This window comes from Hippocampus bargibanti, linkage group LG04 (genome assembly GCF_051943395.1).
Source record: "Hippocampus bargibanti isolate YZ-2025 linkage group LG04, ASM5194339v1, whole genome shotgun sequence".
Lineage (NCBI taxonomy): Eukaryota > Metazoa > Chordata > Actinopteri > Syngnathiformes > Syngnathidae > Hippocampus > Hippocampus bargibanti.
Window position 1 is genome coordinate 15,295,962 of NC_142737.1, and position 27,984 is coordinate 15,323,945.

Here is a 27,984-nt window from a genome sequence, read left to right on the forward strand (position 1 = left end):
CAGTCCGGTTCTGAGAAAACAAAACCAATGACAACTGAAACCAAATGAGACTACCGGAACATGTCATTCGTACTTGATCGTGTTTTCTTATTTCAATGACACGTAGTACAAAACATTAATATCGAGTTAGACTGCGCGACAAACAAACAAGACGATTCACGTTAGCATTATAGCTTAGCCTTGTCTACTTTTTTTCTGGGAGGCTTTTCTTTTTTTATGTCAACTTTCATGTCTACGTTGTGAAGTAAACACGTCTGTAATAGGCTTCTTGAATGTGGTCAACGAGCTTCTAAATGTTTGTGTTGAAACGTTCTGTCAGTATTTTATCTTGTCAGCACAGCATGCCTCTTGCTGCTTATCAAGAATAACGTCGCTTGCTCCTTTGACCCATGGGCTGATATCGATTCTTTGAGCATAACATCACTTCCAAGACCGTCTCCGTTGGTAAATTGTTTACTGCAGGAATTGTTATGTGAAAAACGGCTGAACGATGGAGGCTGTGCGACCCAAGAAGACAAAGGCAAAAGTCGGTGGAAAGGTGACTACTGCTTGTTTTATTTCGCATTCTTTTTTGGGTGGTAAAATAAGTCATAACATTGTCACGGTATGCAAGTTGCAAACGTACTGGTGCGTGGATACCTTGTCTTGCGCTTTATAATTTGGCTGTGCTGGTGGGCCATGGTATTTGACTGGATAGCTGTTAGCATGTCAACTTCATGACACAGAGTTCGTGGGTTTGAATCCAGCAGGTGTGGGTTTTGCTTTTCTCGTACCAGTGTGGGTTTTGTCCACTTACCCCGGTTGCCTCACAACCATGCATGACAAGTTAATGTAACACAAAATTGTCCCTAAGTGTGATTGTGTGCACAAATGGTTGTTGTGCCATGCCTACATTGTTTTTCTTCTGATTTGCTCCCACATTCCAAAAACATGCATGGTAGCTTCACTGAATGCTCTAAATAGTCCTTAGGTGTGATTGAGTGTGAATGGTTGTTTGTCTTTGTGCGCCTTGCCATTATCTGGCAACCAGTACAGAGTATACTCTGGCTTCTGCCCAAAGACATCTGGGATGGAAGACCCTCATAAGGATAAGCACATACACAAATGGCTAAACTGACTTGATCAGACCTATCATCTATTTTCTGAGGAGATCATTCTCTTTTCTTTCTATTCCTAGCTGGCCAGGAAGCATAAAACAACAGAAGACAAGCGAGATATTGCCCCTTCAACTGAGTGTGTTGATGCTTCCACCTCTGAATTCACCAGTATCCCCCTATGCCTTCCACCTCACAAGCCACAACAAGAAAAGCATGAGCCCACTGTACTCGCTGAAACCAAAGCCCCGCCTTCAGATCATCCTGCAAAGGCACACGAGACCTCCTTGTCACAAACTGGATTAACAGCAGCGTTAACTGAAACTTTACAACCCCCTCCAGATTTGTCACAGATTTCGCAAGCCACAGTACAACGGACTCCGAAAGAAGAAACAGAGGGAGCAAACGTTATAGTGTCTGAGCTTCAGGGCACATCAAAAGTGTCATGTGTCTCAACGCATTTTGACATCAAACATATCCCCAGCGCTCCTTCACTATACCCATCGGTCCCGACACTGGAGGAGGGATCCTTGCTTGAATTTCATAGAGAAGCTGTGAAGAATTTGGGAAAGGGACCTGCAGTTTTAACCATTGCTGAGCAGGAATCTTCTCCTCCAAGTTTGCAGTCTGTGGAGTCTTTAGCTGAACTTTCCAAGAACAAATTGTATCCTGAATTACCAAGAATCACAACAGAGATTCAGGTATTGTTACACACGAATTAACACTGGTGTATTTAATAATCTTCTAAAAATCTGTTTTTAACTCATTTGCTGCCATTCTCAGATTTATTTGGGAATTGAAAAGTGTGAGAGTGAGCGCCCTTCCCAAATTTGTTCAGGTTTTTTTTTTCTTGCGGGGGTGCCGTAAAGTGCTGGTTAGACCTCTGGCAATGTTTTTTTTCCCTTCCACAAGGGGGCAGCGCTTACCTTTTGTCCATGTTAGTGGTTTGTTACAGCTTCAGTTGTTGTAAAAGCGCTACACATATGAATATGTATGTATTGTCTTGTACTTTGTATAGCCGCCCCCTTTTCAAGCTTGGATACCTCAAAACCCATATAACTTAGGAATTAATTTTTTTCTGATGAAAGAAGAGAGTCTAAGGTTTTTAATGCGGTATTAATTTTTTTTATGTAGTCCTAAAGTCCTTCAAGTCCCATCTCAAAACCCACCTATTTAAAATTGTATTTTCTGTGTAGCTCTCTCTATTGTTTCTATTTATAATTGTATTTTATTTATTGCATTCTATTTGTGATTATATTTTATTTATTATAGTACCTATGCTTGTCTGTGACTGTAAAGTGTCCTTGAGAGCTTTGAAAGGCGTTTAAAATGTAATGTATTATCTCATCTCATCTCATTTTCCGTACCGCTTATTCCTCATTAGGGTCGCGGGGGTTGCTGGAGCCTATCTCAGCTGTCTTCGGGCACGAGGTGGGGGACGCCCTGAATTGGTTGCCAGCCAATCGCAGGGCACACAAAGACATACAACAGTCACTCTCACACTCACACCTAGGGACAATTTGGAGTGGTCAATCTGCCTGCCATGCATGTTTTTGGAGTGTGGGAGGAAACCGGAGGACCCGGAGAAAACCCACGCGGGCCCGGGGAGAACATGCAAACCACACAGGGAGGCCAAACCGGGACGCGAACCGGCGACCTCTGCACTGTGAAGCCGGTGTGCTAACCACTCGACTACTGGGCCGCCCCGTAATGTATTATTATTATTATTATTATTATTATTATTATTATTATTATTATTATTATTATTATTATTATTATTATTATTATAAAATTCAACATTCTCTGGGTCCTGCAATTTGAGTAAAAATAACAAAATCCCTGCCACTGGAGTGGACACATTTTTGCACATCGTCTGGCAGTGAATGAGTGAAAGTCTGTTTTTGTTCATCTCTCTCTCTCTCTCTCTCTCTCTCTCTCTCTCTCTCTCTCTCTCTCTCTCTCTCTCTCTCTCTCTCTCTCTCTCTCTCTCTCTCTCTCTCTCTCTTGCTCTCTGGGATAATACTGTGATACCATCTTCATATTTTTTTTCTTTTGCAGCCATTTTCATTGGAGCAGTTGAACTTTTGGGAGCCTGGAGGAGGGTTACAAGCTTGGCTAGAAGGCGTAGAAGTATGCACGACCCAGTTCTGTGCACTGGCTCGACAGGAGGGCCACGAATTAGCCGAACTTCTGCAGAATTACTGGCGCTGTCGCAGACAGCTGACCCAATCTCATACCCAGTTGCACACGCAGTCGTCCGACTGTAAAAGCACTCAAAATCGTCTGTGGGGCTTCAGAGATGAACAGCTAACACGCCAGGTTCAGGTTTTTCTAACCTACAACAAATACACATATGCAGTAAAGTCAATGATTTTTTTTTTGAAAAATGTCATGATTTTGAATTTCCCCCTTTTAGGGCGTGTGTGCAGATCAATCCAAAGTGTGTGGATATCATCGCTTCCAACAGGCAGAGTTCAGTCAGAGCGTGCTGGCTGAGCTTACCAAACTTTTCGAAATACGCAGTGAACTGCTCCATCAGAAGGTGGCCTTGCATGCATATACTACTTCGCTGTCACGCCTCCAGGTGGAATCATACTTGTACTGCCTCTTAAAAGGTGATATACTGTATGCTTACACTGTGAGCCAAAGCACAGTACTGTACATAGCACGTTGTGAACAGACACTCCCCACCTTATGAACGAAATATGTTCCGAGCGGTCATTCATAAGGTGAATTTGTTTGTAAATTGCTTCAGTGCTATATTTTGTATGGATTGTATGTTTAAGTCAAACACTGAACGGGGAAGTATAAAACACAGACGGTCTAACAGTCATAAAATAAATTCACACCTACTATAGTACGACGACACATATCCTTGGGTCTTCAGTAAGCCATTACTGAAGCTACTGGCAGATAATTACTGAATTGCTTGCCAGCAGCCATTACTTTTTGTTATGCCTCGCGTCCTCCTGGAGCGACAACTGGGAAGAGGGATTTCCTCCCCGCCCACATCCTCTACACAGCGAATTGTAAGCCAGCTCGGTGGATCGGGTCCTGAACTTGTTGGCAACACTTCAGCATAGCCGAGCGCTGACTGGTCAGCCTTGGTGTCCGTCGAATAAACATCCAGCCCTTGAAACCTCCAATGTGTATGTGTGCGTGAAGCACAGTACGGAGCCAATCGCAAGCGAGCTCGGCCGTAAAAAGGGGCGCAATACAAAATCTAACTTGCGCCATCTCTGTCCAAACATTTTTCGACATACTGTCCCCCAAAAATGTTCGTATGTACCGTTATTGGTAACTCAAATGTTCGTAAGTTGGGAAGTGTCTTTATTGTACTGCATATTTGATCCTAAATATGAAGATTTTGTCATACAATGCATATTGAAGCAGACTCGCAAGGAAGCAACTGTACTTGCCATTGATGGGGTGTGCAAACAGTGACTGTGCCCCTGATCTGATTTATTTTTCTTTCTAATGTATGTGTCTTGTTCTCATCAGATATTTCAGTTGTCCAAAGGCAGCCTTGTTCCATTCAGCCATTGAAAGATGCCATTAGTGTCCTTTTTAGTTTCACTAGAAGAGTCCTCGATGACACGCAGTTCCAGGGAGATATCCGTCACTGGTTGGAAACATTGGTAATAATTTAGACCACATACACATCCAAAAAAAGCACAAGCATACACAAAACACACACATTCCATCTTCACTGCTCAATCCACATGTGACTCTTCAGGTGGCAGTGCTGCTGCATGTCGAAGGGTCAGGCGAGCACCTGTTCGTGCTGTGTCATCTGCTGTGCTGTCCAGCTGGGGTGGGAAAGTGGGCTGCTCCTTTTCTTCAGGTTGGCTTCGAAAACATTCTTCTATCAGTTGTCATATATATACAGTCTTGTAACTACATTATTATCTGCCCAGATTGAAGTATTAGGTAACACCTGTGGAGTGCAGGACTTCATGCAAGCGTTGGCCATTCTAATGTCACCTGCTCGGTAAGTTAAGAAAGACATCCCGTGCCCCTGACATTCGGTTCGCCTTTGCATGAAAATATGGTTTTAAGTAGTCTTTCCGTCCAAGATATGGAGACTCCGCAATTGTGCGAGGTTAGATAACTTATTATTAACTAATTCACTGCCAGACGATGTGTAAAAATGTGTCCACTCCAGTGCCTGGGCTTTTTGTCATTTTCACTCAAATTGCAGGACCCACAAAATATTGATTTTTAGGACTACATAGACATTCAATGCAGTGTAAGAAACCTCAGACTCTCTTCTTTCATTTAAAAAGTTCATTCCTAAGCTATATAGGTCTGGAGTTATCTGAGCTTGAAATAGGGGTGGCTGTACAAAAGGCAAATGCTGCCCCTCATGAAATGGAAAAAACATTGCCAGAGGTCTGACCAGCGCTTTTCGCCACACAAGATAAATCAAAACCCAAACAAATTCGGGAATGATGCTCCACGTCATGCTTTTCAATAACCGAATAAATTCGGGAATGGCAGTGAATGAGTTAAGGGGGAGCAGACTGCATCTGCTCTGATATAGTTCTTGTAATGAACTGATACAGGTGTAATGTTCTTGGCAATTTATTGAATTACTAAATGATGCTGTCAAATTAAAAGCAACACATTTCGATTACTTGATTATGTTTGTGTTCTAGACACCGTGCAGAGTTTTTGGGTCATATGAAACCATGTGAGAGTCTTAATTCGGCTTCATCCGGACCTGAGTCAGGCAACTGGACTTTGGTTGATGAAGGAGGGGAAGAGGTACCAGTAGCTAGCCTGTTTGATCTTTCACACAAGTTTTTTCCCTACATTGCTGCCTCAAAGCCGGAGCAGCAGATCCAAATTTCTCTCAACTCAGAATGGTGGATGATATTTATGACTGTATGCTTCCTCCACTCAGATAATTAAAAACAAACATGTTAAATTATATTTTAATCTTCGTTCACGTAGACTAAATCACACTCAAAGCTAATCAAAAAAATACTAAATGTTTTATGTTTGTCTCGTATACCGTAAATTTCAGTCTGTTCACTTAGCACTCCATCTGCTGCTGTATTTTCAATAAACTGTAAACCAAATACTTGGGCTTCATTCTTAGGATGAGGACCCAGAGAGCAATTGGTTCCTGCTGTGTGAGGACGACCTTGTCTCCTTTATGTCCCAGTTTCCGTTCCAGCAGCTCTTTTCACACATGCTGGGGATGAACAAGAACGGTAAATGTTTGTAATTTTCCTTTGTCTCGTAACCTAGTAGTTATGAAAACCGCCTGTCACCGCAATGAGTAAAACATACTCTCACTAATTTTATTTGCAGGTGTCTATGAACCTCAAGGGTACTCAAGTCAGAAGATGATGCGCGTGTTTGCTTTTGCTTCCTCTGTGATTGAAATTCTCGCCCTTGGCTTACAAACCTACAACAGGGCCCGATACAGACAGCTAGTGAAACGAATAGGACACATCATACGGTCAGTACACCAAGGGGCTCATGTGCTCGATACGCCCACACTTGTTTTGCCACATTGCACACAATTATTGGCAGAAATTGCGGTCATTTCATTTTTTTTTCTCTCGCAGGATGACACTGTGTTATGTCAGTGATCACTGGGCACAATATGCCAGTGTGACCGGTATCAGTGGATCCAGCTCTCATGTCCACTCTCTGCCTCTGGAAAAGCTGCAGGTGGAATATGACCATTTTTTTCTCAGGGCCGTACTTCATGTTCTCAGAAACAAGAGGTGTGGTACTATTCTAAAGATTTTCTCTGAAGAGAAAGGGAAAAAAGCAATTCTTCTTATTCCTCTGCTATTTCTTTTAAAGGTTAGGAATTTGGTTGTTCATGTCTGAAATGCCATACGGGACGCTATCCAGCTCCATGCTTTGGAGGATCCTTTACGCGATGCAATGTGCCGAAACCGCAGGATTGGAAGCGCTTAATAATTCGAGCGACACGCTGTCCTGCATTCAGGCTCTAAGAGGTAAAAAAAACAACAACAAATCAAGCCAAAAAATTGGTCTCAATCTCTTGACTCTACCTGGTGTCAATATATGTATATAAAACACAATCAGAATCACAAAGCCTTTATAGTCCCACAGTGGGAAAATTTGCATTCCACAGCAGCAAAATTGAAAGGGGTGAGAGAGGGTTGAAAAGAGAAAAACAAAGTATTCTATGCATAATAGAAATGTCAGAAGATTAAAATGTATAACTGCGCAAAATGTTTTATTAAAAGAACTGTACTTAGTGCAAGTATAAAAATACAGGATAAAAACATATTTGATATATGTAACCGTATTGACTCCACATAAGGTGGCTCTGCTATTTAAAATGTGTGAGTCCAGGTTTTTTTTGTTGCCATTTGTAAATCAATCACTATACAATGAGAGATCCTTCAATGAGATCCACTGGTACTCATGGGCTGCACATCTTTGTCACAGAATCAGAACACCAAGACAGGTTTGAGCTGTGGTTGTGTGAAGTGAACAGTTCTGATGGTATCTCCCTGCTCACTGCGCTCGCCCACATGGCTACTTCCTCTCAATACTCTGATCCCGCCTTTGTCACCACCATCGCTCTCCTGATTTACCAGGTATAATAAGAATATGCACAGGGATGACATATCTGTTCATCTGGGATGACATGAGGCAACACCAGCACAATCCAGTGAGATGCGGCACAAGACCCACAGTTATAATTTTGCCTTTGTGAGGATTATAATGCCAGTTCTGGACACTTCAAAAAGCTTTTTATTTGTATTCAAGATGAGTAAGAATGGATAGTGTTGTTTGGGATTGAATAGTATAGAGCAAGGGTGTCAAACTCATTTTTTGCCAAGGGCCACATTGTAGTTACGCTTTCCTCTCGGGGGCCGTTATGAATTAGGTGAAGCCATTGGAATGTTTAATCCCCTCCACATATTACATCTGGAGCGCACAACAAATGAATGAATAACTAGTTTTCAAATTTGAAGTAAAAAATGACTTATTGTGGTTTACATGGGAAAATGTGAAATGCAAGCATCATGGCACTTGACATGCTTGATTTGCTTTTGTGGACCGAATGAAATTAAGTGGCGGGCCAGATTTGGCCCCCGGGCCTTGACTTTGACACTTGTAGTATAGAACAAGCTTGCCTCATTTTCTGAAGTATTGATCATATCATGGTGACCCCCTATTGTTCATATATACAGTCTGCAGTGCACATATTAGAAGTCCATTTCAATTTGACACAGTCCATATTGACCCAAACTGCACCTGCATAATCTTACTCACAGTATATTAACCCTTTCACTGCCATTCCCGAAGTTGATTGGGGGGGCATTTACCTTTTGTACAGCCGACTCCACTATCAATGCAGATAACTCTACAGCCAAGTATGTTTGAAATAAACTTATTTTTTCTGATGAAATAAGAGAATTTAAGGTTTCTTACGCTGCATTGAATGTTTATGCCGTCCTAAAACTCAATATTCTGTGGGTCTTGCAATTTTTGAGTGAAAATGACAAAAACACTGCCACTGGAGTGGACACAGATTTGCACATTGTCTGGCAGTAAATGAGTTAAAACGTGAAAGTCATTGTCTCGGCATAATTTTGCTACTGCTCATGCATCAGATCTCATATGACTGACTGTAAATGTATCGAAAGTTATAAAACTGTGTCACATCATTTTTTTATTTTGTTTTACAGGTGTCTTATGTAAGCATGTCCACTAGAGAAATTTACTCAAAGGTTGGAAGAGAGTTGTTGTCTACGATAGCATCAGCCCATCCCTACATTATCTCTGTGCTTCTGGAGAGGCTGAGAGAAACCATACAAGATGTTGGCATGGTTAGTTTTATTGTGTCCTGAAGTTTCACCAAAGAACAATATGTAAAGTTTACGTCTCAAACCCAAACTAAGCTGGTTTTTTTTAGGTGGCACTGTACTTGTGTAAAGAGCTTCCTCTGAGCCTGTGGCATCCACAACCAGAGGAGATATGTGTGATCGGAGCGTGGTTGCTCCAGCATCCTCTACCTGCTGTGGAGAATCGACTGGCCTGTGTTATACTGGAGGGTCTGAACTGGGGCTATTCACAGGTGGTTTCCAAGGTTTCCCGTATTGTCTCACGTCGACTTCAGTTCTAAAATGACATGGCCAGTATGGTTTTTCAGGGTGGATCTTTGGCCTTGCCGTCATCACTCCACAGTAAAGTGGCTCTTCTGGTGGCTGAGGCCTATCAAAAGTACCTGACTGACAAACCCTATAGTGGTCTCATTTCAGAAGGCATTAAACAGGTTACTCACAGGCAGACTTTTGTTCTACTTTATTTTGACAGACTTACACTGAGAGGTTCTGTTTTCCTTTTTTTCTCCTTTAGGTGTCTTATCTTGCAAGTGTCCTTCGCTTAGGCGTGTCCCCAGAAGCGTCTTTTAGTCAATGGGCGTGGCAGCTCTTACTAAGGCTGAAGCTTCATGCCAATGTACAGAACCCAAAAGGGTCCTGGGCGGTACCTGCGTTAGTGTCCGTTCCACCTGCAGAACTTACGCATTCTCCCAGCATGCACTCTGTTCTCCGGGCTGTTAAAGCAGGCATCCCTATCGGAGCATACCTGTCGATTGCCATGACAACAGTGGGGCATAGGTATGGAGTTATGCATTTCATGCCATTTTTATGGATGCGAATGAGATACATTTATGTGTCTGATTTTCTTCATCAGCCTAGAGCACTTTTGTACTGATGGAGTCGGCTTGTTAAAAAGTCTGATTCAGTCTCACCACCTGCGAGCTGCTGTCCATCTTCTAGATGCCATCCTTCCTCAAACCTACCCGCTCAGTTTCTACCTTCTCAATAACTCTCAGTAAACATTTTTGACCAACATTGATGTACTCTCTCTTTTCATTAGCTGCATCGTTTACACTTTATATATGTTTGTTTGTCTGTTCTTGCCAGGTTTGTAAGTTGCATTCAGTTGTTCTTGCAGTACGACAGTGTATGTCCTCAGGGTGTGACGCAGCAAGTGACGCACCGGGTAGCACCGCTCCTCACTCGAACAACCTATGGAGACAATGTCCGATTGCTGAACAGTGTCATTCAGGTAAATTAAGTACAATAAAGACGCTCCCGTACTTACGAACATTTAAGTTACGAACGGAACAGAGGAACATTTTTGTAGTAACATTTGTAGTCTTCTCTCCAGTTGTTGTACATATCTTTCTAGAGCATATGTTTTATAAAATATTTATTTTTCAGTTCAACCAATACAGGTTACTTATGCATGCCTTAAACATACTTTTTTTACTTTTTACTTTATGTTACTTCCGGGTTGAGTGAACGCTGGCGCGTGTGGGTGCCGCAGCTCGCCCGCAGAAAAAATATCCTGTGACTAAAGTGTACTTGAGAGTTTTGAAAGCCATTTATAAATGAAATGTATTATTATTATTATATAAACCTTAAACATACTTATATAATTCTTAGAAATACATTCCATACAAAATATAGCATTGAACCAATTTACAAACTAATTCACCTTACGAACAACCATTAGGAAACGTATCTCGTTCGGAAATTGGGGAACATCTGTACTAATTGCTTTTAACGGGGACATGTCTACAATTGACTTTTCAATTCATTGTACATTATAGAAACAATTTGAAGCCTATTTAGGTGTCTTATCTTGCAAGTGTCCTTCGCTTAGGCGTGTCCCCAGAAGCGTCTTTTAGTCAATGGGTGTGGCAGCTCTTACTAAGGCTGAAGCTTCATGCCAATGTACAGAACCCAAAAGGGTCCTTTCCTTCAAAATGTGCCCATGAGCCAGCTCTTCTTTATTTAGGGTCTACTGTCAGGCATGAGTAGTGCTAATTTACATAATACAGTCACTGCCTCCACGCAGTGTTTCACCAACCACGATTCATAAAAACGCATGTATATTTTGTCCATCAGAATCATGTGGCTGAGAGTTCACTGCCCGGTCATGTTGGTGCTGCAGCCGTGCTGGAGTTTTGGGTGGGGATTTTGACACAGCAGAATTTATGGTACAGGGACAAAACAGTGTTGTTCCTCATGGATCAGCTCTGCTGTGCGGCATTCATACATCAGCAAGAGGAATGTCTGCTTAAGCTTCTGCGCCAACAACATAAGGTATCAGCGACTGTTTGAATTCTGTGGCTGATCCACCTGGGAAAGGATTGAAAGAAGTAATGCTGTGGTTTGAATGTCAAATGTAGAATGCTTTGGGTTACCATGGAGATCGAGGTCTGCTCTCCTCTCTGGTAGGCTGGATCGCTGGAAATGCCACACCTTCTTTCATAGAGGGCCAATCACTGAGTGCGGAGGTAAGGGTCTCTAAGCCCAAACTAAATTTGTTGATTTCACTTGTTTACAAGATTAGTGTTGTTGATAGGTTTGGTTTGCCTGGCTGGTGCTTAATATGGAAGGCACATTTGAGGAAGACTCTCAGCTCAGACGATGTGTTGAAAATGAGCTCCTATCAGAGCCTAATGTTTCTCCAGAGCAAGCCTTGAAGGTACAGAAGTGAATTACTTTATCTGAAGAGGTACAATATACAGTATGTATGACCTTTACTTAACATTATGTCAATATTGTGCTTGCGCCAGAGGGCCCAGCAGAGGCTGAAGTTGCCAGTCACTCCATCTTCGCAGCGGCTCCAAATTTATCGTTGGGCTTGGCAGGCATTAGCCACACCCCCCGACCATCCCCTTTTGCCTCTAGTTTGGCAGAATTTCCTCCAGCTTTACCTCAGACAACCTGGTCCGGATTATGGGTATGATACTCACATCTTTTATTCAGAAACATTTTCAGCAATCTATGCAATAACAACAAAAAAGACTCTCACTGTCAAAATAATGTCACAATCTCACAGTGTCAAGTCAAAATACAATGAATCCAGTATTTTTGTGTTTATCCATGTGGTTAAACATGTTGAACACAACTAGGAGATAATATGATCCCACTCCCGCTGCAGTACAATATGGCTCATCACTGTGCCATTTAGGACTGACAACTATAAAAAAAATCATACCAGAACAGCAGAGTGTCATTTAATTTGTAAATTTGAAGTGAGCAAAAATATTTCAAATGTACTCTTTACTCAGAAATCCACAGTATTTTTTAAATTGTGCTCTTTGCGTTCCTGCTACTGTGTTCTTGTTCCTTGACAACTAATCAAGACGCTTGCTAATATGTGGGATCGACATTAGCATTCTGGTCATGTGCCTCCATGGTTGTACAGTCTGTGGTTTTTGTGATACCCTTTAAGACTTGTTTCCCCCAGTAAAAATGTCTGTTGACTATAATATATATGTACCTGACTATAATGGTTTGTGGAAAATAAACTCAAGGAAATGACAGATGACCTCCCCCACTTCCCAGACTGGCTGCAGGTGGATGCATTGGCCGACGATTCTTCCAAGCTTCCTCTCAAGCCACTTTGCTGCGAGACTTGAGGCAGAGAATACAAACTGTTTCTCATTTCCACCATGCTGCTAGCCAGGCTTTGAAGGTGCCCCCAACCCTCACCACCTCAGGTGACCACCAACGTCCCCATAGCCTCTGTCGCTCCTACTTCACATCACCTCAGCTACATACAGAGTTAGTCAGGTAAGTCACCTTCTGTACTACAAACAACATCACAGCGATATTCAGTTTAAAAAATAAGATCATTTCTTGTCTCGCAGGTTGTTTAGCGTTTTTGCTGTGTGGTTGGATGATGAAACTCTGCAGAAGCAGGAAGTTTACCTTCCCTCACTTCCTCCCGAATATTGGCCACACAGACTTGCACAGGTTATGCAGCAGCAACAGGTCTGTCTCATACTTCTTGAAGAAGGAGTTGAATATTTTAATTTTATTCGTCACACATTTAAACACGATCAATTTAAAAATCAAATACATTTCTGTTTAGGAACTGTGGCTGGAGTATGTAGACCAAGAGCGTCTTCAGTGTGACAAGAAAGAGGTACTGTCTCTGTGGGAGAAGGTGCAGAGTGAGCCAGCCTTCCTTCAAACTCAAAACTCCAGCTTCACGGACTATACAAGCCTTAGCAATGGTACAAAAGAACACCACAAATCATTTCATTGAAGTAGACTCCGTTGTGACTTCTGAGCATTATTTCTCACAAATGACCAGTTTAATCTGTGCTTTTCACCAAATTCATTCTTGAAAATGGAATCATTGAATAATTTTCCTCACCTTGAAATTAAAAGGTTTGCATTGTGATATAGCAACTAAATAATACTAAAACAAAATTTCAAACTCAGATCAACTTTTTACTCATTCACTGTCATTCCCGAATTTATTTGGGAATTGAAAAGCATGACATGGAGCACCATTCCCATATTATTTCAGGTTTTGTTCTTTCTTGCGGTAGGGGGATCAAGGTCCGGCCCGACCTCTGGCAATGTTTTTGCTGTTCCACGAGGGGGCAGCATTTACCTTTTGTACAGACATCCCCTCTTTCAAAGCACATAACTCTACAAACAACTAAGCTCGAAATAGACCTTTTCTTTCTGATGAAAGAAGAGAGTCTAAGGTTTCTTACGCTGCATTGAATGTTTATTCAGTCCTAAAACTCAATATTCTGTGGGTCCTACAATTTGAGTGAAAATTACAAAAACCCTGACACTGGAGTGGACACATATTTGCACGTTGTCTGGCAGTGAATGAGTTAAAGTTGACGCAAAACATTTTTAATGAATATCTCGTTGCATGAATTCTCCTTGAAATGTTTAAAATATTTATTTGTGGTGTATAATTTGATCATAGCAAATCAAAGTTGATATCTAGATTGTACATAAAATGGCCACACAAGAAAATGTACTCATGCCTTTTTGAATGAAGTAATTTTTTTTGTGTTGGCAATTAAAATGGGGGCGTTTCCCTTATTCCGCAGCAAAGGAGCGAATCCAATCCAACTTGCAGAAACATCCAGTTCCACATCCACCTCCTGAACTGCACCACTTAAAGAATCCAGTGGCAGAAGTTCCCAGCGTATGTCTCTCTGACTCCAAAGCCGCTGCTGAACTACTGCAATGGGATCTTAGTATCCTGCAGAACCATGCCAGGTATCTTGAAACCATAAAATTCCTGACCATTCCTGCAGCGGAATGGTCAAACCAAAGGTCTTGATATGCTGTCAGGATTGCAGTGTCACGAGAAGCCCAGCAGGTAGCGATGGAACAGGAGCTTCTTGAGTCTCTCCCTCAGCTTTACAAAAACCGACCAGAGCAAGTGACCATGAGCCTGGAATGTAAAGGGAGAGGAGGGCAGCCATGTCAGGGTCCTGCTAATATCACCGTCACGGTATGACGGCAGTTATCACACTCCAAAAACAGTGTTGGGAATGACTATGCATGCAATGACAAGTCGCAATCGCGCAAGTTCAAATAAATGCCAAATGTTATTAGTGGCGGGCCGTGGATTTCATTGCTTGGCCTTCAGTAGTTCTATGTCTGAATCAATCCAGATTGAAAAAAGTGTAGTGTGATTTACTACAAGTCCACTAGAGGGTACCATTAGCCAATAAATAACTGACCAACCTTTCTTAATGATGTCCATTTTTTTCTTGAAAAGTCCATCTTGAAAATGGCTTTAACAGTAAATCTCCAACCCAATCCATTTATTCTCCTTCTTTAGATATTAAGGGTTGACAAAACTGCTATTAAATCAACACAATATATTTGCTTATGCGGCTCGCTACTGATACAGTGTGCTAGCTCGAGCCAGTATGCTCTTGTCACTCGCGGCATGTGATCAGAGCAGTTTTCGCAAACTATGTGACTGGCCAATCATAGTTTGCGAAAACTCTGAAATTAACCAGCACTTTCAAGAAAGCATTGTTACCCCTTCTGGGTTGCCAACCTGAAATCTGATTGGTTGAAGCAACAGTTTCATTGAAGCTTATTTTATGCTCCAGGACCTGCAGAACTGATTGTGAAGGCGTCCAGGTAGATTTCTGACCCTGGTAACAAATGATGGCTGAAATGTGATTCATTAAATGCTTAAATGCAAAAACACATGACTGGAAGCAGCGCAACAGGGGAAAAGTAATGAAAGGAAACTGAAAGACAAATTGGAATTATTTAATCAGAATTCATGGGCAAAATATAATTAACGTCAGTCCGTGAATCTGATATTTTTAGGCCAGCAGAGAAGGCTTTGTAGGCCTTGACGGTCCGCCACTGTTTATGTATATTGTTTTTATAAGTCATTCATTACAAACTTGAGGTACGACCTAATAGAAAAAAAGTTCATTACTTTGCTGAGTAAGTAATTACTTGTAAATGTTTGTGACAAATTAGTTTTTTGGAAGAGCTAAATTGTAACTACAGCTAATTACGTTCTTAAAGTGCCCAACCCCATGCAGATGCTTTCTGAGATGCATTGGCCTTGCTTTTAATACGTCACCCGTATGAGTTTGTGTGTTTTGAATTGTGCAGTGTGAGAGTGTCCAGCGACAGGAGGCAACACAGACTCAGATAACATCCCTACGAAGGGACATCAAGAACCTTCAAACTGATGCCATGGCTCCACCTCCTCAAAGCCTGGCAGATGCTGCTGTCCACACAGAGAACTTTATCACGTACATCTAAACAAATACCCCTATGTCTTCTGAAACTATAAAGTTAAAGCAAAAGTGTAGAAATGTTTTTTATTGTGTCTATTATGTGTGCAGAGCTCTGGTGAACTTGTACAAATCGCAAAAATCCCCTTCAGTGCACCAAGTTGGCGTGTCAGCCTTCTACCAGGTGGTCTCCTTTGTGTGTGAAGACACACTACGTCATCCACCAACACGCCAGTATTTCTCCTCGTGTGTGGAGATACTGGGACAGGTACGCACACAGGAACATTGTTGAAGCTGCCCATTTACAATAATGCTGTACTCATGAAGAATAGCATTGAGTAGAATACAAACCTCTGCCAACAATTGTAATACAACCCACGTCCATATGCTGAAAGAATTTAAGATTCATGCTTTTGTAACAGATACGTTAAAAGTGATGAAACCAAAAGTTAATAAAAAGTGAAAATAGTTCCACTCAATGCATTTTGTCTTCTTTGATCTCAAGGTGTTCATCCAGGGGAATGCCGAAGAGTGTAGCCGTGTCCTGAAGACCATTTTGGAGCAGAGACGTCTTTGCCATCTCATTTCTCCTTTTTTCACGCCTAATGCAGCGCCTGCCAAGCTGGTCTTCCTTTACCAAGACGTGGCGACATCACTTCACTTTGATAGTGCAGATGTCATTTTCATGCTGCTCACCAAGGTTAGTTTCAACTTGTGGGTCAATCTCAAGTCCCGCCACAGCCGTTCTATTACAGTTTCCTTTTTCATCCTTTTTTTCCCCCAGTTTGATTTGTCCACCTGGTTGAATGAAGCGCATCCCGTCTTTTCGGAGAGGACACATTTACTGGAATTAATCCATGGAGGTCTATGTGTCTGTGGCCGAGATCCCGATCCAGAACTACTCACCCCTTTTCACCTTTTCACCAAACATTGGACCTTACTTTTATGCCACCACTTCCCTGACCACTACAGTGACTGTCTGCGTCTGCTTATGACCAGTAAGTGTGTCTCTTTTGTCGTGTTACAAAACGCAGTGGTGAGTCAACGTCAGGTACTCAGACTGGATTTTTTTAAAATATATTTGTCAGCTATTATTTTGAATTTAATTGGTTGCAACATGGATGGATGAAAATATTTTTATTATTCATAAAAGAAAACTGCTTGTTTTTCCCTTTTCTCGCTTATTTGCATGGAAACGTTCTTTGGAGTAGGCAGAGCACACATCATCCATGAACGGCTGCCATCCACTCACAATTCATTCTTGCAAAATCGTAAAATGTGTGGAATATTGCCGCGGCGGTGTGAAGGGATGTCTTTCTCTAAATGCATCTGCGACTGACTGCTGACAAGTTCAGGATTTCATAGATTGTACGCTAGTGATGACTTTCCACCTCTTACAACCATCACATTAAACGAAGAAAGCTCATGTCAACGATTGTAACATCAGTCTTATTTCTTTTTCTAAAATTTAGTAATTGTTCTAAAAATCTTTTTTTATTATGATGAACAGGCTCCTCAAACCAGTTACTGAGTCCAGATTGCTGGAAGGTGACTATGCGAGTTCTCGGTTGCTCACCTCCATCTCGCAGCAGCAAAAACAAATGTGAACAAGGTTTCACCTCTGACATCTCGGTACATGCATCGGCATCTCAAGGGTCTCCCTACAGGTCACCCATCACCCTTTCTCCTCAGCAGGTGACCACTGAAACTGTTATGTTGATCATCGAATCAAATCTCATCTGTAAAAACTCAAACGGTAGCTAAATTCTGATTCTTTCCTTGTATTGATCGACATTTTTTTATATTTTTCGTTATATGTTCCTAACAGGTGGATGAGACAATAGACTGGCTAAGTGATTACTTCCTCCGCAGTCGTCTCAGCAAACCTGATCTTCGCAGTTTTGGCCTTTATTCTGCCTGGTCCCCTTACATCAATGATGTTGTTTCTTTCTGGGACTATTTGGTCAGCTGTCGAAGTACTGTGTCACTTAACAGCTGTGCCAGAGACTCTGTGGGCAGCAATAGAATCATGAAAGGTAAATTACAATCACACGTCATTCAACGTCATGCTTTGTTCTCATCCTAACACGAATGTAGCACTCTTGCAGCTCTTCAGGACCTGCACAGTAAGATTGTGAAGTTATTTAAGCCTTGGATCTTTCCGCTGAACATTGAAGACGGAAGGTATGTCGACCTAATTTTCACCACTTGGTCCTTCAGTTCAACTAACTGGTGGGAGTGTGTCGGTGGTATTTTATAGCTGTATAATTCATACTGTTCCATCTATTCATTATTTGTTTTTAGTAGTTATTTGAAGGGTGGGGTTGTTGTCATGGATATGCCATATTTTCCAGTGTATAAGGCTGACTCAAAATCCTTGATTTTCTTCAACAAATAACCCTGCGCCTTATATGCCACTGCACCTTATATGTGAAGTACCATATTTTCAGGTGTATAAGGCGCACCCCCAATGAATGGTTTATTTTCAAACTTTTTCCATATATAAGGCGCACCGGACTATAAGGCACATCTTCAATGAATGAAAAAGGTTTTCCCAAATATTAAATATAAACATAGAAAAGTTTTCCAAATATCAGACACACCACATTATAAGACGCTACAGTGGAGACTGGAGTGACGCACTACTTCTTCAACAGTGGGAAATGGAGTCGTGGCTGCTGAAATTAGTTGTGCGACCTGTTGTGGCTCAATATGCAGTAAAGTCTCGTTATATTGATATTCAAGAGAGTCCGGAAAAATATCGATATAACCGGGACTATCGATATATCCGACCCTGTTTGCATGTAATTTTCTCCGTGCGTGCATAGAAATAGTATCGATATAACCTGGACTATCGATATATCCGATATCGATATAACGAGACTTTACTGTACTTCACATATAAGGCACACCTGCATACAAGGCGCAGAATCATCTTTTGAAACCAAATCCAAACTAGGGCGCGGAAAATCCTACTGGACCCTCCGCACCCTGCCCACCACCTTTTCCAGCTACTCCCCTCATCCATGCGCACCAAATCCAGCAGACATTTAAACAGCTTCTTCCCCCAAGCCATTAACTCTTTGAACTCTTTGAACTCTTTCAACAGTAGCAAAAATGGAACTGTATAGTGCCACTTAGCAGTTTTTTTAACGACGATACTAGTGCAGCGTGTTCTACCGGAAACAAATTCCTTATGTGTTCTACATACTTGGCAATAAAGATGATTCAGAATCTGATTCTGAAGAAAATCAACGCTTTTGGGCGCGCTTTATACAGCGGAAAATAGGGTCATATTGAGCCACAAAAGGTCAGACAACTACTGTCAGAGGCCATTGACTCCATTTCCCCCTGTCGAATAAGAAGTGCGCGGTCCATGCTGGAATCAATAAAACATAACCCCAGCCTCTACAGTAGCGCCTTATAATGTGGCGTGCCTTATATTTGGAAAATGTTTAGATATTTCTTTATTATATTTGGAAAACCTTTTTCATTCATTGAAGGTGAGCCTCATAGTCCAGTGAGCCTAATATATGGAAAACTTTTGAAAATACACCATTCATTAGAGGTGCCCCTTATAGTCCGGAAAATACCGTAGTCCTTTTATGAAACATCACATTTTTGATCATAGCAATCTCAAGTGCTACCCGTGGCTGGAGACAGATGCGAGTGAGGCAGGCCGTCTGGTCACCCTCTATGCTCAACTCACCGACAGATTGCATCAGAGATTCAAAGGTAGGCCTTTGGGTGCTCATTCTTCCATTTGGATCTGTTGTGTGGGATATCCAACAGCATTGTGCTTACGCATACGTTTGCAGACCGCCTACTCCCTGGCCAGAGAGGAGCCCTGTGGCTTTGTGTGATGCAGTACTGTGAAAGCTGCACCTCTCCACGTACACCAGAGTACCTGTTGTACCTGTACCACTCTCATCTGCGCAACTTGCCATGGAGATATTTGCAACCTGACACACTGCTTATGGAGCACTTCTTTAATGTGAGACAATAATGTCACCTTCAGTAACCATGCTATTACTTCGAGCCTGTATTGATCATCTCCAAAGTAATTTCTCATGGTCTCCTTTGTTTCTGGCTACAACAGTAGAGATTTGGCGCATTTTCTTTAGCTTTCAAGAAAATTCATCATGAGTTATTTGACATATTTTATATGCTTGCGCGTTATCGATACATTCCCGAGATTAAACGTTTTATGCAAGTCATCCGCGGGTGAAACGTCTTGTTTGTTTTTCCCCGTCATATTTGTATGTTCTCATTCGTCAACGTGCATTCAGGTGGAGAGAGGAAGTCCCAAGAGCTGCTTCCTGTTTATGGGGGAGATTTTATGTGAAGTCAACTGGATCAGTGTCCTAAGTAATCACTTACAGCCACCTCCAGAAACCCGAACAGGCCCACTTCAGGCCAATGTTGAACTTCAGAAGAAGGAATCGCACACCATGCTGGTGTATCTATTATACTTGCTGGTCTTTCTGGCAAAAGAGGAGCAGCTCCTCAGCCAAAAGGTGGTCCAGAACCTCTAATAATGTTCGACAACTACATTCTCCATGGTACAACACTCACTTATATTTTGTCCCTCTTTACACAGGACTCCGCGCTTCTCAATCTCTTGATTCAATGCACATCTCTGCCTTGGCACCAGCTCGATCTGTCATCCTACCAAGGGGTTTTGGGATATGTCGACACTCACTACGCTCCCTCCCTTTTGCTTAGCACTGATTCAGCATTGGAGTTGTTGTTTAAATCACTGCGTAGTGCTGCTGGACTTCACCCCCGCCCCTATGGAGCTGCTCACATTGTAAGTCCGTTTCTGTATGTATTGTGCACATTTTTCTTCAATGCCAAAGAGTCTCATTAACTCATTCACTGCCAGATGATGTGCAAAAATATGTCTGTCACTTTTTGGATTGCGACCAACGGGTGGCACTGTCAGGCCCCGCCTTCAGCTGCACTGGTGTTGGTCATTTTAATCAGCGGCAGATTAAAGAACTCCCGGCACGACCGTTTGTTTCACCTTGTCATGTTTTACTCATGGTTTTGTTTGCTACTTTGGACCCTTTTGTTCCGATGACTTTGTTTTTTGAGTTTTTGTTCCTGCCGACTTTAATACAATTTGTCAAAAGCACCCTGCTCCTCCCTCTTGCCTGCTTTTTGGGGGTTCACCAACACTACCACCTTGCAAAGCGTGACAGTGTCCACTCCAGGGTTTTTGTCACTTTCACTCAAATTGGAGGACCCCCACGATATTGAGTTTTAGGACGACATAAATATTCAATCCAGCCTTATAAACCTTAAACTCTCTTCTTTCATCAGAAAAAAAAAGTTAATTAGTAAATCATATGGGTTATCTGAGCTTGAAATGGGGGCGGCTGTCCAAAATACAATGGATTACATACATATTGATTCATATATATAGCACTTTAACAACAGCTGAAGCTGTAAATCAGTGCTAACATGGCCAAAAGGCAAATGCTGCCCCCTCATGGAAGGGAAAACATTGCCAGAGGTCTGACCAGCGCTATATCGGCACACCCGCAAGAAAAACCAAAACCCGAACAAATTCGTGAATGGTGCTCCACGTCACACTTTTCAATTCCCGAATAAATTCTGGAATGGCAGCGAATGAGTTAAATATGTGTGTTTATATACAATGTATACCTTGATGGGCAATTTATTTTGGAATGTTGCAAACGATTTAATATTTGAGTACGGCTAAAGCTTTTATTTTTTTGTTGATAACAAACAGATTACTATGCTCTGGTGTTTTCTTCTTTTTCCTCTCAAACACCAATATCATAAATTGCATGTTTTTAGAATATCATGCAACCCCAATTCACAGAAAATGTTGGTAACTAAGAGGGGGAAACACCCCAAAAACACATAAAAATCTATTTTTAAAATACCTGGGAATCACTCGGTGCTGAATCACAAATATGCAGAGATCATTTCATAACTTTGCTGCTGTGAAATGTACATTTCTCCACTGCGTGACTAATAAAGGCAAATCCAATCCAGTCTGCTGTATTGCTATTTACTGTACACTTTGAATTAATCCTCCGCCACCTCTCCAAACGGATGCGCCTTCTGACGTCACACTGGAAATTAATGAGAGGGAAGTGTGCTCTGCAATGCTGTACGGTGCCTAAAATTATGTCTTTTTTAAGAATCCTATTTTCACCATACCTTTTGTGCACTTTGCTCAAAACCAAGACAAGTGACATTTGTGTTTCTTTTTTCCTTCAGAAGCCTCTGTAACAAGTTGTATAAATCAGTCACCACAAAGTGTGATGTCGTTTGTGCCAGGAGGAGACGCTGAAAGCAGCCGCGTACGTGTGCTGGTGTGCGCGCTGTTTAGTGGCTCTGGAGCAAGCAGGCAGCATTAGTTTGAGCATCCTGGAGACACAGCTGGAGACGCTGTTGGAAAGCATTGTCACATTCACCCCACCGGGTGAGCGCAACTTCTTCCACAAATGTCTCCGTCGCACGTTATTACTTAAGGCACCATCTGGATCGTCTTCTCCACAGAAACGGATTTGGAGCAGAGGCACATGGCGTTCTGCAGCCTTTTCAGCGGCGCACTTGCTGTGCTCAATGGCGTCGGCGTGTCTACCGGCGAGGCCCTCGCAGTGCGTGTCATCACCTGGCTGGACAAGAAAGGGAGGGGCTTTCCGATTCTGCCTCTGCTCACTGCTTGCTCCCGCTGTCTGGCTTCAGTCAATCACATGACGCGTATCATGGAGGCCTGCATCACCGCCCACTTTAACCATGGTAAGTGAGCAACCTTGCACTTGCACACCCGTTCGCTTTAATTGTCAATCTAATATAACGTCACGTTTCGTTGCTCAGCTGAGGATGAATGTGTTGGCTGGGGTCCCGTGTTGGCATCACTGCAAGTGCCCGAGCTCACAGTGCAAGACTTTCTGTCTGAGAGCCAATCGGGCGGCAGCTTCCTCACACTCTATGCCTTCATCCTGCAACGCCTGAACTCTGAACACACAGCCGTCAATGAGAGGAGGACTCTGGCTCTCATCAACACCTGGACCAATCAGGTTTTCCCCAGGTTGTTTCCTCTCTTTCGAATATGGTGTGGTCAGACAAAATGTCTGCACAGAAATGCATGAAAGCAATTATGTCCCAAAACTGAAAAACAATCTCACAAACAAGGAATCGCGACAAAGCCGGTGGAACAATACCTCACCCTCTTAATAATTATATATTATAATCAGAATCACACTTCTTATTATTTTCCTTTTGGCTTTTTTCCCTTCAAGGGAATCTTCAAAGGTTTTATTGGCATGTTTGTTTTGGCCAAGCTTTTATGTCAGATGCCCTTCCTGATACAACGCTCTGTATTTATCTGGGCTTGGGACCGGCACAAGAAGACTTATGTCCCCTTGTGGCTACAAAACAAGCAACTCTCTGAACTTAATAAAGATGAAGATCCTCAGTAAAAGGCTCCCAAATACAAAATGGCCATCGGCACAGCAACATTCAAAACAGTAAAACTATACTCACCATTTGATGACAATCCTCTGATCTTACCGTGAAATGGGCATCTCTTTCCCTTTGATGTGAAATCAGAATCACACAATGGGGAAATTTTTAAGGCGCACCCAAAAGCCTTAATTTTCTTCAAAAGATGGCCATGCGTCTTATACGCTGGTGTGCCTTATATGTGAAGTAATATTGAGCCACAACAGGTCTTGCAACTGCTGTCAGCAACCACCGACTCTATTTCCCTCTGTAGAATGAATAGTGCGTCACTCCAGTAGTCTCCACTGTAGAGCCTTATAATGTGGTGTGCCTTAGATTTGGAAAACTTGTATATATTTCTATATTATATTTGGAAAACTTTTGTCATTCATTGAAGGTGCACCTCATACTCTGGTGCGCCTTATATATGGAAATAGTTTGAAAATACACCATTCATTGGAGGTGTGCCTTATACACCGGAAAATATGGTACCCCTAAAATGAAATATTTGCAATCAGAATCAGAAAGCCTTTAATGGCTGGCTATCTATTAGCTAGCTATCTAGTTGGGTATCTATGATCCATCTAGCTGGCAATCTATTAGCTAGCTATCAAGCTTTCTATCTATTTGAGTTACTTCCTGGTTAAGTGAACGCTGGCGCATGTGGCTTCCGCTGCTCACCCACAGATAAACCTATCCTGTGACCTTGAGAGTTTTGAAAGGCGCTTATAAATGAATTTTATTATTATTATTATTATTACAATGGGGATATTTGCAATGTAGAACAGCAAAATTGAAAGGGGAAGAGGGTTAAAGATAAAACAAAGTATTCTTTGCACAAAAGAAAATGTCAGGAGACTGAAATGTACAACTGCACAAAAAATGTTTCATCAAAAGAACTGTAAATAGTGAAAAGTATAAAAAGCATATTAGATACAGTAAAGTCTCGTTATATCGATATTCAAGGGAGTCCGAAAAAATATCGATATAACCGGGACTATCGATATATCCGACCCTGTTTGCATGTAATTTTCTCCGTGCGTGCATAGAAATAGTATCGATATAACCGGGACTATCGATATATCCGATATCGATATAACGAGACTTTACTGTATATGAAACAGTATTAACTCGACATAAGGTGGCTGAGACCAGTTATTTTTATACCTAAGCATGAAACATATAACAAACGTCTCTTTATTTATATATCAACATATACTTCCTCTACCATTCACTCGTGTGTTGCCTCTATTTTAAATCAATCTTTTTGTCCACATTTTTTCACAAATGTATCCGATGTTCCAAAGCAAGATCTATAAAACGAATAAACGTGATTGTGTCTGTCATATGTCTCAACAGCGGACCAGGCAATGAAGCCAAGCTGTTTCTGTGGTGGCACAAAGCTTTGAATCTGTCACTGGAGCAGCTGCGGCCTCAAGCGGGCCTCGGTGAATTATCAGGGGTGGTCGCAGGTCTGTTGAGATTGCAAAGCAGGCTGCTTCACTTGGGAGAAGAAAGACTCAATTCTGGACTACTCGGGGCCATCGGTCTCGGGAAGAAATCCCCCGTTTCCAACAAGTAAGCTCCCCCCATTGTTCTGATGATTAAATTAGCGAAGTCTACGATAAAGCGGTCATACTCTACATCCAGATTTAGGGTGGTCGTTCGCAGCCTGGCAACATTCCTCGCAGTGCAGATACCAACTGAAAGTGAACTCCGCCTGCAGCCCACCGCTGACTTGCAGCCCTCCGCAAAAGCACAGCAAGTAGGAAGCTCATACAGTCACCAACCCTTTCAAATTCTTTCATCATCTCCTTCTTATGTCTATTTTGTTTGTGCACAGTCACTCGGGATGCTTGAAGCCATGACCAGCAATAAGCAGTACGCCGAATTGGAAGACCCCTTGAAAAAAGCCCTCCAGTTCATCCGCTACCCAGGCCACTGTATTAAAGATGGACCTCGACTGCTGGTCCTGCTTACAAATATGCTCTACCCTGACCTCAGATATTTTCAGATTATGCATTGATATTGATTTACCTTGACTCGAATGCTGCCTGGTGGAGCCACAATGATCCGGAAATTGGGACGACTGTGAAGTGACCATGATCAAGAAACGTCTCAACAGAAAGCTGTCGATGGAAGAAGCGCTCCTCCTGTGTTGCACTTTGTTCGTCCTCATATCAGCAAGACTTTTTCCATTTTGAAATGACTCATCTATTGATCGTCCCGGAGTATTCATTGAATTGAATATCTCACCTCAAGTCTGTGGTACGGACCGTTCCAAAAGGAAAATTTACCAAGAAAAGACATGACGTTGAAAGACATACGGAACGAAAAGTTCTAAAGAATTGTGTGAAGAATACCCACAAAGTAGAGCCTTTGTACTTTTCACAACAAGATCGCTGCCTTCCAGATTAACTCGGAACCGATTTTTCATACATTCATGTTGAACCAAAAGTGCATTCTAAGAGACAATATTTAGGGCCACACTAAAAAGAACCATAATAGCGTTGTATTACAAGAGTAAAGTGTCTTCATTAATATATATGGAGGAATAAACAGAACTTATTGAAATCTGAACCGATAAGGATATTGTACTTCAACTTGTTCTCATATATTATAAAGCACAATCATTTTATTATAATTGCGGGAACCATATATTGGCACCTGAGAATGAACAAGTCATTATAGAATTTTTTTTTCAGTTTGGCTGTAACATTCCTTGGTCGCTTTCCTTTTTTTGCCAAAGACATTTTTTCCTCCTTTTGCGCACGATTATTCAAATTGTGTCATGTGGCACAAAAACCTACATTACGGCACTTGTATGGTACATGAAGTGCCACTTCCTCCCTCGGAAAAACTATACTCATGTGCACAAGAAACTGTGTTATGTAATAGTCTTATGTTAAGATTCACATGCCCCCTCACACTTTCTCACTGTTTATCATACAGTGCCTGTTTATGTTAAAGCATTTCTTTCTATGACTCAATGCTCCGAAACGAGTTTAGAGAGGACCGAACGTCTGACACGTTTGTTACAACATTGGGTATAGAGAAAGCACGGACAATCTTTCCAAGAGGAAAAATGCAGCCCCCACTGTGTCCTAAGATTCCCTGCAAACAAAGCCTCACGTTGTTTTCTCCAGGAACATCACTACTGGAGGTGTCTGAACTGCAAAATAAATCATCTCTGTGTAAGAAATGGTGATTCACTGTGTCTTTGTGTGAGAGAGAGAGAGAGACAGAGAAGGAGGGAGGGAGAGAGAGAGAAAAAGAGAGGGAGGGAGGGAGAAAAAGAGAGCGAGAAAGCAAAGGCTCACATGTGCATACATTGAATGTCCTCGTCTGACACAACTTCAGGTCACAGCTGGTCACTATGGTTACACAAATTGTGTAAGTGAGAGAGGAGGTGTAGAGAATGAATTTCTCTAAAACAGATGTAGGGGGAGAGGGGGCTGCACATGCTCTCATTTCAGCATCTTTCCCATGCGTGCATTCGCGGAAAGGGACTGTGGTCTGATCGCCCTTCTGTTTGCTTGTCTTTCAGATCAGGTGGCAGATGAGATGATGAAGCATGCGCAAATTATGTAATTTGCCCATGCTGGGAAGCACATACTGTATTATCATCCAAACACAAAACAAGCACTCCTGGCAGACACATTGCCGTCTGGCACATCATCATCATGGAAACCCAGCATCGGGTCAGGAATTGTTGGTCCTAGACTCATGTGACGCAAAAAGGTGTACTTTCAGAAAAAAAATATTTATCTACTATACAGCCTTTGTCCTGAACACAATCTGACACGTGTATTATTCAACACTTATAAGGACATTTATTGGAATGCTTACAAACTCAAAATGTAATACAACCCAATGGGAGCAGGTACAGTGAGAACGGCATCGGCCCCAAAATTGAGCCCTGAGGAACACCATTTGACCGAGGGGCAGTACTTGACTCAGAGCAGCCAAGGTGAACACAAAAGGTTCTGTCAGAAAGGTAGGACCTAAAACAGTAAGCAATACACTGCTGATGCTCCCCAATTACGAATGAGATACGTTCCGAATGGTCGTTCGTGTGGTGAATTTGTTCATAAGTTGCTTCAGTGCTATATTTTGTATGGAATATATGTTTAAAGCTTATATAAGTATGTTTAAGATATGTACATGTACAACTACATAGAATACTACTTATGTTACTACAAAAATGTTCATGTTTGCAAATTTGCAAATTTGCAAATTTCCCCATTGCGGGACGAATAAAGGTATTCTGATTCTGATTCTGATGTGTACCTTTGTTCGTAACTTGAATGTTCATAAGTAGTGTCTCTACTACTTTCCTATACTCATATACAGTGAGACCTCAACTTACAAACACCTTATCTTACAAACTTTTCATCTTACAAACGTCAAATTTATGAAAATTAAACCTTATAATAAGCACTATTTTCATAATACACACCCACCACGGCTGGCGGGGTGATCTTCGGCGGAAGCACACGACCGAACAGCACCAGAGGTTAAGTTACCAACAGTCCCTATGGAAGGTGACTCTCCTTCCATAAGCCATCAATGACCAACAAAAAGGTAAATAAAACTTTATTTTACAGCACAGTTTATTTCTTTAATTACGGTCCTCATGTAATGCGCCTCTCTTTCCAAACAGCAACTCCCTTTGACCTTCGATCTCCAACGCCATTCCATCAAGCCATCAATGACCATCACAAATGTAAATAAAGTGACTTTATGATACAATGCAGTGTATTTCTTTCATTACAATACAATAGCACATTTATTATACATAGAATAAGGTATGTTGTGTGTAGTTTTAAGGCTTATTTAGTTGAA

The 27,984-nt window shown here is 41.8% G+C and overlaps 1 protein-coding gene across 1 annotated transcript; it reads left to right on the top strand.

Annotated features, from left to right (window-relative positions):
* epg5 (ectopic P-granules 5 autophagy tethering factor) lies at positions 1-26,341 on the top strand. The gene is made up of 45 exons (XM_088994277.1): positions 1-538; positions 1,178-1,795; positions 3,153-3,413; positions 3,511-3,709; positions 4,596-4,732; positions 4,831-4,938; positions 5,012-5,085; positions 5,753-5,861; positions 6,199-6,313; positions 6,414-6,564; positions 6,674-6,835; positions 6,918-7,075; positions 7,536-7,687; positions 8,786-8,926; positions 9,013-9,174; positions 9,250-9,372; positions 9,456-9,718; positions 9,795-9,935; positions 10,028-10,172; positions 11,018-11,215; positions 11,302-11,409; positions 11,478-11,600; positions 11,692-11,858; positions 12,467-12,694; positions 12,772-12,895; positions 12,996-13,140; positions 13,984-14,155; positions 14,231-14,393; positions 15,530-15,672; positions 15,766-15,922; positions 16,160-16,354; positions 16,439-16,652; positions 17,165-17,349; positions 17,483-17,690; positions 17,763-17,838; positions 19,286-19,389; positions 19,473-19,648; positions 19,944-20,171; positions 20,255-20,464; positions 21,970-22,114; positions 22,192-22,434; positions 22,513-22,726; positions 24,499-24,717; positions 24,790-24,904; positions 24,983-26,341. The coding sequence occupies exons 1-45, from the start codon at positions 491-493 to the stop codon at positions 25,163-25,165; spliced, it is 7,710 nt and encodes a 2,569-aa protein (XP_088850403.1). The 5' UTR covers positions 1-490; the 3' UTR covers positions 25,166-26,341.
* The last annotated feature ends 1,643 nt before the right edge of the window (positions 26,342-27,984 follow it).

Bases quoted from the DNA above. Each gene is read 5' to 3' on its own strand.
- epg5 (XM_088994277.1), top strand. From the start codon at position 491: ATGGAGGCTGTGCGACCCAAGAAGACAAAGGCAAAAGTCGGTGGAAAG. The intron at 4,939-5,011 runs GTTGGCTTCGAA...TTATCTGCCCAG, and splicing joins GGGCTGCTCCTTTTCTTCAG to ATTGAAGTATTAGGTAACAC. The intron at 6,836-6,917 runs GTGTGGTACTAT...TTTCTTTTAAAG, and splicing joins CATGTTCTCAGAAACAAGAG to GTTAGGAATTTGGTTGTTCA.